Consider the following 8,483-nt stretch of genomic DNA (forward strand, 5'->3'; position numbering starts at 1 on the left):
TTCAACAAACCAGATACTTTATTTGTACTCCAATTTGTATTTACACCAAGCCAAAATCGCATCGCCCTGAATCAGCTGTCGTCCCACAATAACACATGATGTTCCATTCCCTACTAAACTATGACAACGGAAGAAATTTAACTCATGCCACCTCGGCCTCACCCTAATATTTCAGATTCAATCAATAACTTCTCAAGTGATATAAATGGCACTTTATGATCCAGTATGCATGATGGATTTATTGCCACTTTCTTTCGTCACCAAATATAAAAATAACTGCTTAACTACCGGTATTCATGCAAAATGGAGTCAGTCATAGATGATGACATGTATAGCAATGTGACTACACAAACTCACAACATTGAACCACCCATCCTATCCTCACATGCCCAGTCCCATATTAAAACTAAATACCCGTAGCAAGAAACTGTAATTCTAGGGTTAGTGGTAGCATTGAAGTAAAGAGCATATAGCTTTACTCCTGTGGCTGACTGAATGCAGCAATTGTGGCATTGGCTCCGCTGTTGACACGCTGCTCTCCATTGGCGAGCTTTGGGGCTTCACGGTACACGCTCATGACCTGCGGGAGAAACAGAGAATTGGTGGTGTTTAAACGTCAGTACCTACAGATAAACAAATATGATAGCAATCATACCTGGCCAATACCAGCCTGATTCCTTATGCCAATCCCACCTTTGCATTGTGATCGATCAAAATAAAGTTGTCATCATCACACCTTGCCATCGCTTCTCATATTGTAGTTAACACCTAGACCCCCAAGTTTTACGATGATCTTGCACCAACTTCTGTTTACAATTTTCCTTTTGATTGCAAACCACTGGAGCCCACTTTCAATGCCAGTCTTGGTAACAGACCATTATTATCAATCTAATTAGAAGATTGTAAGCCAGTTGAGCTTGACATCGATATTGACACCATTGACAATTATATTGACATGTACAACAGTTATAGCAATAATTACAATGACAGTTACATGATTTTGGCCGTTGTTTTGACCCTAATATTTAGAGTAGAACGTCGATTATCTTCTATCTTTGATGACACACTATTTTGAGTTGTAAGGTATGTTGCATTTATAGACTTGGCTAATTAGTCTCAGCTATTGAGTAATATTTTAAAATAGACCCATATAACAGATTTGCTTCACGTGTATGCAGTTGTTAATCACATATGCATATCCCCTGAAATGTTCAAATTGTTTATACATTAGCAGTATGTACTCTCCACATCACCGCAAAATAATTGGAACTCTACTGCATATTGTTAATGGCAATGATATTTCAACAGTATTACATGTTAAAAGTGACAGCCTTATGATGTTAATAACTTGGACAGTGGCAGCCTAAACACTCACGTTGCTGATCCAGCTGTTGTAGGCTGACACACGGGTGAACACGGTGGGCTTGCGAATCGTGTTGCAGCCCAGAGATGAGACGTAGCTGGTGATTCCCTGCACCACCCAGGCATTGTCCGACCGCTGGCAGTTCAGTGGGCCACCTCCATCACCCTGTGGTGCATAGCAGAGTACAGCAATGCCTCACGTTAACATTGGATCAAGAAGAATTGGATTATGGGAGTGGGTGGCCGTGATAGCAAATGCCACCATGCCTCTCCAAACGTTGCTAGCATGCGTTTGGCTTTGTAAGAGTGTGGGCATCGAGCTCCTGTCCGAAAGTTTTGAGCTCCTGTAGTAACAGGTGTCTGTGTGAGCCAACACTCGTCAAGTGTGCTTCAGTGCCATGGTGCTAAGTAACAGAGAGATATCGCAGAATGCCAAGGCCTGATCCCTCCCGTCCCCCAACTCTACTATGCTGCCTTTGTTTTTTCCATGCACATGGCACGATCTGGGAGGGACATGTTAGCTACAGTATTAGTTTATTTACCATATTTTATTTATGTCATCCTCCTTATATCTGGATTTTATTTTGAGTAACTCTCTTAATGTACGTGAATAAAACCGTCAAATTTGAATTTACTATTAGTTATACAAAAAAAATGCAACTAAATTGTCAATAATTAGATATGTAGGTAGAGTTATTGACTAATGTGTGGAGCTTTTAGTCATTTATGCTTGTGCACCACTACCAACATAGCAACGCCAAATAACTGGATTATTGAATGTTGATTCGGAGGGTGCATAGTAAATTTTTGAAAAATGCAAGTATAGCAAACTACCGTTATGGCCTTCCTCAAATATTCCCATTGGAAATTTTACTTAATGAATTGACGCGGGTTGGCTCGCGTTGCGCTCCGTACGCACATAGCACGCAGAGCGGGTGCTGCCCCCCGCGCAGATGACGCTGCTCTTCAGGCTGCTCCCCCACCAGCTGGCCTGGCTGCACGTCGCGTAGTCCACCACGGGCAGGCTGGCCTGCTGCAACGCGCTGGGGGAGGGGCCGCTGGCTGCTGACACGCACAGATATCGTGGAGATGAAGAGCGTTGGTGAAAGCATCTGAGTTTGGAGGCGTTAACAGGCACTCCCCTATCGAACCGTCCATCTCTATGTGCTCAAAAGGGAAAAGCCACATAGCAACACCGCCACCCTACTGACAGACTACTTCCCACTGTTGACTCTATGCAGAGTTGTGTTCATTGTGTCAACCCTAGAAAGATTAAGGGCCGAGTCAAACTGCTGGGGCAATTCAAACGTTGGATTGAAAGCACTCACCAAAACTCTATCTCCTCTTGTTTCATTGACAGGGAGTGAATGTTACTTACTGGAAAGGGATCCCCAGCCCGTGACGTAGCACGGGTAGTTGTTGGGCAGGATCTGGTTGGCGCTGGGCAGGCAGGCCGGGCGCACCGTGCTGGAAATAGCCACGGGCGACGCAATCTTGAACATGGCGATGTCGTACCTGTGGAGGATCGAGACAAGGGCAGTCGTGATGTGACGCTCAACACCGAACATACAACAAGCAATGGGGATTCAGCGCTGTGCACAGGAGAACTCCCCTTAACCCAGGTGATGTGGGGGATATATTTTGTGGGATTATCCATGATTTGACTCTGCACTTACTGTCTGTATCTTTTCAAACACAGAATGGGCATGGGCTGGAAGCAGTGTGTAAGCACAAATCAAGACATCTCATCGCATTGTCATTAACACTGCCGTATAACACTAAATGTTACTTCTGAAGAAAAATTATTCTTCAGAAGTAACATTTAGTGTTATATAATTCATCATTGCCTGACATTCCAATTATATGTTGTTTTACTGAAAGGCAGTGTCAATGACGTGCTTCGAGAGGGAAAATAAATGTCTGTCTCTTTGCGTCTTTGTAGAATGTATCTGTACATGTTTGTATATATATGGATATGTATCTGTCTATTGCAACTCGTAATGTCATAGTGCCACGGAAACAGTGCGCCCGTGTGCAGTCTCACCCATTGGCCGGGATGCTGGGATTCCAGTAGCTATGCCAGGCGATCAGGCTCAATGCAGGTGTGACTTGCCCCGACTCGGTTGTGGACACACTGTGTTTTCCCAGCACCACCCTGTAGCTGTAGCCACTCCTGCACGTTGTGGTGAATGTGGGGAGATAACAGAGCGACGGGCGGTCGTAATCACTTACACCTGTAAGCATTGCAGTGAGGAATTAGTAAACAGAAATGGTGCGAGTTACATCATGGTACTTTCACTGCCACATTGCGGCATCGTGTAAATGTCATTGATAGAGGCCGCCTCCTTGCTCCCAAGATACATTGCTCCAACTTTGGTGTCCACAATGTGGTACAGGAAAATACTCTACAACACCTGGGACCCGGTGCAGTTGCACCGCCTGCACACACGAGAGCGACGCCACTGGTGCCGTGACTCACGTGTAGCAGCTCGCAGAGGTGAGCACCCATTGACTATCAATGAGGGTTCCTCCGCAGTAGTTGACCCATCTTCCTCCAGAGTACCTCTGCACGAGCGCCTGCAATGCACACGCAGAAAAGTGGTGGTAGTTACGGTTTTTTCTCCAATTTCTAAATCTTGCAATACAGTACTAACTCAGCCCTTTCGTCAATCCACTGACCATTTGACCAGGCCTCACAATGCTAGTCACAGCTGGTTGTGAAGGGGTGGAATCTGGGACTGGTATGGATTTCACTCCCTACTAATATTAGCAGTCGCTGGGAATGTAAAAAATGTAGCATGGTTCGTCGCACGGTGCATAAATCACTGCACTTCCACTATCCCATTATAGTCACTGATTCAATGTCATTGAGAAGAGTGGAAGATCTGAACATTTCATGATGCACACATGCAGCCGTTTTGCCAGTGTACTGCTGGATGATGTCCTCCAGGTGGAATTTAGAACAATGGATGCTGCTGCACTGTGATCGACTGACAATGCATCGTGTGGCTGTGATGGCTGTTATTCAGCCTCTGGCTTTACCTGCCAAGGCCAGGAGTTAGCGCGAGCCTCCACGCCGTTCACCACGCGGATCTGGGAATACGCTGCAATCCCACAGCTCTGAGCAGACACCTCAGCTGTGAGAAACAAAAGGACACGCGAAACAAAAACAAAGATCCCCGAATAGCCTTAACGAACTGTTGGGGCAAGTGCAGTTAATGAGCACCTATGAAGACCGGTTGCGGCACACAAAGGGGTGGGTAGCCAGCACCACGCCCAGCCGCATTTGTTTTCCGGGTGGCGATGTTTACACATTTTAGCAGGTATTCATTTGCGGTTGAGTCGACCTAGGCGAGGCCCAAGACCGACCTTGATAATCGTCACTGGTGTTGGTCGTGAGCGGTCATTGAACTCGGGTCGCCGGGTTAGTATCACAGGACGCTAAGCGCTACACTACCTCTCCCATGTGCATACACACTATAGTAAACACACAATAATTGTGATGTGTTTTTGGGTTGTACCTTATGCATTTTGTGTCATGTTTTATTACATGTACTAGCAACCTCTTCTATAACTAAGTCCAGTTCCTGAAGAAGCTAGAATGATCACTCCACTAAAATAAATGTGTGCATGGCAATCACTCACCACCAACCAGCAGAGCAGCGCAGACGAGAAAGGCGAGCATGGCTGATCGAAGAACTGGAGTTGATTGAAGACGTGGAGCTTCTTGTGCACCAGTGTTTCCTTTCCACTGCCGTGTCTCACTTTGGGCCTTCTTGGTTTTTATACAGAATCTGCTGTCCACGTGAACCCTCAGATTGCAATCAGAATACTTCCCTATCTGCAAAACTGCCCAAATCAAGTTGGCATGCAAATTACAAATTCAGATATTTTTTTTTCAACATGAAAATTAGGTGTTCTTTTTTTGTATTGGTCAGCAGTAAGGTATATATTGTTTATCCTGCTGACAATACCAAACCAAATTTATGGACGTAATTTTTTTATTGGTTAGGTTATAGTGGGATACGTGGAGCTGACGGATGGTTGACAGATTTGGTCACTCCCATAAATGAGCTCCTTAGGCAGGCAAGACTGCGTTGGCTGGATTATGAAGCCCACATGCCCATCCACTGCATGCCCAAGCAGCTTCTGCTTGGCTGGATAGAGGAGGCTAAAAGAGCACGGCACGGGTAGATAAATTATGGACTAATACTGTATAGGAGGATGTGGAGCTGATCAGACTAGCCGATGACTGCGGAGGAGGCTCGTGAAGGACACGACTGGAGAGTTGGAGGCAGTTGCCCTCCAAGAACAATGGAGGTCAGAGGAGTGTCGTCCAAAGCAACGAGTGGAGCGCGAGGTGGACAACGAGATGCATGCGGCATTGTGAGCATTTGTGTTTTGCCGCTGTGTGTGTTACATTATTATACAAAAACACACACATACAAAACATACACGGTAAATAAATCGTTCTCATAGTCGTTGCCTTCACAAATTCCAACCGATGGAAACACTGCTAGATTTGAAGCTTTCGTGACTGCAAGGATTTTTCGAAAAAACCTAAGAGTACGATGTAATACTCTCCGGGCATTACTTTTCAACGCGGAAATGATCATCGTAGCAGTGTGTATTGTCAAAACATCACCCCCGTGTTTTGTAAAACAGACTTAATTTATAAACCGTGTGTAAACGAAACACGCGTTCGACTAACACACGTTGGGCAGGGTTTTCCTCTATATAGTATTTTTTCCGGGCTTAAAAAAAGCTATGTGTTGGAAAGTTCCATATGTATTCCAGAAGTGGTATAATTCTTGAAAAACTACCATCAATCTTTAAAAAGTTCACAGTCGATATCAGATGGTGGCAAACTCAAAATCCTGGTTGGTGGCCTGATTGAGCTAATTATCTCCTCTCTGGTTGATAAAAGGAGTACCACGAGACTGGTAGATTCATTGAGCGACTGATGAGGTGGATTACATGACCGTCTGTAGAAGCGGTCACCAATTGAGGTCAACATTACCAGACACTTGTTTAAGCTGGGAGATACTTCGGCTTGGCACCCACAGGTCGGCAACCCAGGGATAGGCCTGAAACCTAATTCCAGATGGTGGTGATGATGATAATGAAAATGTTAAATTGGACTTTGACGGTTATGTGTAGAGTCAGCTGTGTGATATTTGTGTGATCTAGCAGAAGGTAGAAAGCATTGTGAGCTGCGGTGGCATTAACGGGATTGACCACAATCATCTCTTGCGTAGCGATGTCATGAATGGCCAAATTATAGGGAGACAAAAGTGGCCTGGTGTGTACGCGTTTCTATCCATACCCCACTCTCGTGTGTCGTCCTGGCCTCAGCAAGTAGTCAATGACAGTACTTTTCCAGGTCTCTCCGGAAATATTACATTGGAGTTATTTTTTCTATGCATAGAAATGTTTGATTTGAACCAGCGAATTTCTGCACTCGAGCAGGTATTGATGTGATAGAGTTTTCTAAAAGGCATCACCCATCATGACTTTCAAAACTGTTTCCCCATTGTCCTCAGGCAAACTTGGTTCATTTGAGGCCACATCCTCTAACCCCTCACTGGTATTCATAATAACCTCTCTGTCCTAGTCTAGAATATTCAACTTTCTTTGTTAACATTTGCTTCCTTGACTCTAACCTATTTCACACAACGGTAGTACTCTGACCAGTGTAATGATCAGCATCAGAGTCTATATTTATCCTGGAGAAATCCGATGATCTATGAAGCTCTTTTTCATATATTTGCAGTATAGGTGGGTCAGAAAATTACAACAACAAACAATAAAAACAACGATAGGAGTGCAAATTATAAGAAAGGTAAGTAAATCACGAAAATGTATACGTAAAATAGATAAAGTATATACGTCCAAGTTGCACAAGTACACCAGTTTCCAAACTTGGGCAAGGCAGCAAAACAACAGCTTAAACAGTCCGAGATCACACCAAAACAACAGATGGTCCCTCAATAAAATTGCCCATTAAATGTAAGTATTAATACATGTGTAAGCATGAAAGTTACAAATCACGTTTTTAATCACAAACGATCGTTGTATAACGAGATACATTTTGGAAAGATGACCTGAAGGATGCATCGGTGGCATTGTAGCAAGAAAGTCGCTGGCCTAATGTATCTGTCCAAAATTTGCATTGTTATCCCCTTTAACGTGTGAGTTTTCTCCGAGTTCTCCAGCCTCCTCCTATCTTCAAACATTCTGTAAAAGAAATTAGCCAAACAACCCAAGCAGCATCCAACTGGAAAGAGCCTTGAGGCTTACGAATGCTAATGTGGCTAAATTATTTATTACAACGTTGATTTACTGGAAATATCATACATCGCAAATGTATTTTTTTTTATCTTTTGTGTTTAAAATGCAGGTTATTGTATTGCCTATTAGTTGAATCGCAGATCGCAAGTTCAAATCTTGGTCATTACCCCCCCCACCACCCCCAAAAATTGATTGAGTCTTTGCTCTTGTTCTTTTAATTTGCGAAATTCTCAATCTCTGAAACTAAAATTTTAAATGTTGTTCTATGTTGCCGAATTGTGAGTGCATTGATAATATATCAAAACACCAAATTCCCGTTCAGTTATTCTCAATTTCAGCTGCCTTTCTTGTAATAACAAAATGTATACAACTAGAACTTACATAATTACAGATTGTAACATAATTGATTAATAATTCTGGCAAATACAGAGGCTACGAAATGTGTTACTGCTTCAAAGATATGAAGAATGTTTCACATTAACATTTTCTACCAACTCACATCCAGTGCAAAGGACTGAGTTGATCCATGTTTTACAACTTCTGCAGCATCTTGAACACATTGTAACCACTCCCATTGCTATTTTATTTGTTTTAAAGACCAGGGGTCGGCTCAACCCATCATCATTTCTGGGTTTATTAAATTTGCTAAACTTTGTGTACAATCAACAGTTTATGTACTCAGGGGAGTCTGGCTACCCACTGCAGCAATGTGGAATTTCCACTCCTGGACCGGGACTGCCAAAGAAGAGCACTGCCCAACTGTGAATGATTTGATTTAGATTTTTATTTTTTCACTGCAAACATTTCTACAGGCCGCTATTATACATTTA

At 43.4% G+C, this 8,483-nt stretch overlaps 1 protein-coding gene across 2 annotated transcripts; it reads right to left on the bottom strand.

The window, feature by feature from the left end:
- On the bottom strand, window positions 1–5,153 carry LOC133344317 (chymotrypsin-like elastase family member 2A). 2 transcript variants are annotated; one of them, XM_061554419.1, is made up of 8 exons: window positions 5,008–5,153; window positions 4,405–4,499; window positions 3,842–3,939; window positions 3,407–3,535; window positions 2,741–2,877; window positions 2,282–2,424; window positions 1,376–1,528; window positions 1–580 (listed from the first exon to the last, which is right to left on the bottom strand). In XM_061554419.1, exons 1-8 carry the CDS (start codon window positions 5,045–5,047, stop codon window positions 476–478), a joined length of 900 nt encoding a protein of 299 aa, XP_061410403.1. In that variant the 5' UTR covers window positions 5,048–5,153; the 3' UTR covers window positions 1–475. The 2 variants fall into 2 exon arrangements, with proteins under 2 accessions (XP_061410403.1, XP_061410402.1); XM_061554418.1 differs by having other exon boundaries at window positions 2,282–2,427.
- Window positions 5,154–8,483: the final 3,330 nt, after the last annotated feature.

Source organism: Lethenteron reissneri, chromosome 19 (assembly GCF_015708825.2).
Source record: "Lethenteron reissneri isolate LAM-NWPU_2019-01 chromosome 19, ASM1570882v1, whole genome shotgun sequence".
NCBI classification, from domain to species: domain Eukaryota; kingdom Metazoa; phylum Chordata; class Hyperoartia; order Petromyzontiformes; family Petromyzontidae; genus Lethenteron; species Lethenteron reissneri.

Coding starts and splice junctions, on each gene's coding strand:
- LOC133344317 (XM_061554418.1), bottom strand. CDS start 5,047: ATGCTCGCCTTTCTCGTCTGCGCTGCTCTGCTGGTTGGTG. Junction 3,940..4,404: donor CTAACTCCTGGCCTTGGCAG/GTAAAGCCAGAG, acceptor TGTGCATTGCAG/GCGCTCGTGCAGAGGTACTC. Junction 1,529..2,281: donor GCACCCGCTCTGCGTGCTAT/GTGCGTACGGAG, acceptor TATGCACCACAG/GGTGATGGAGGTGGCCCACT.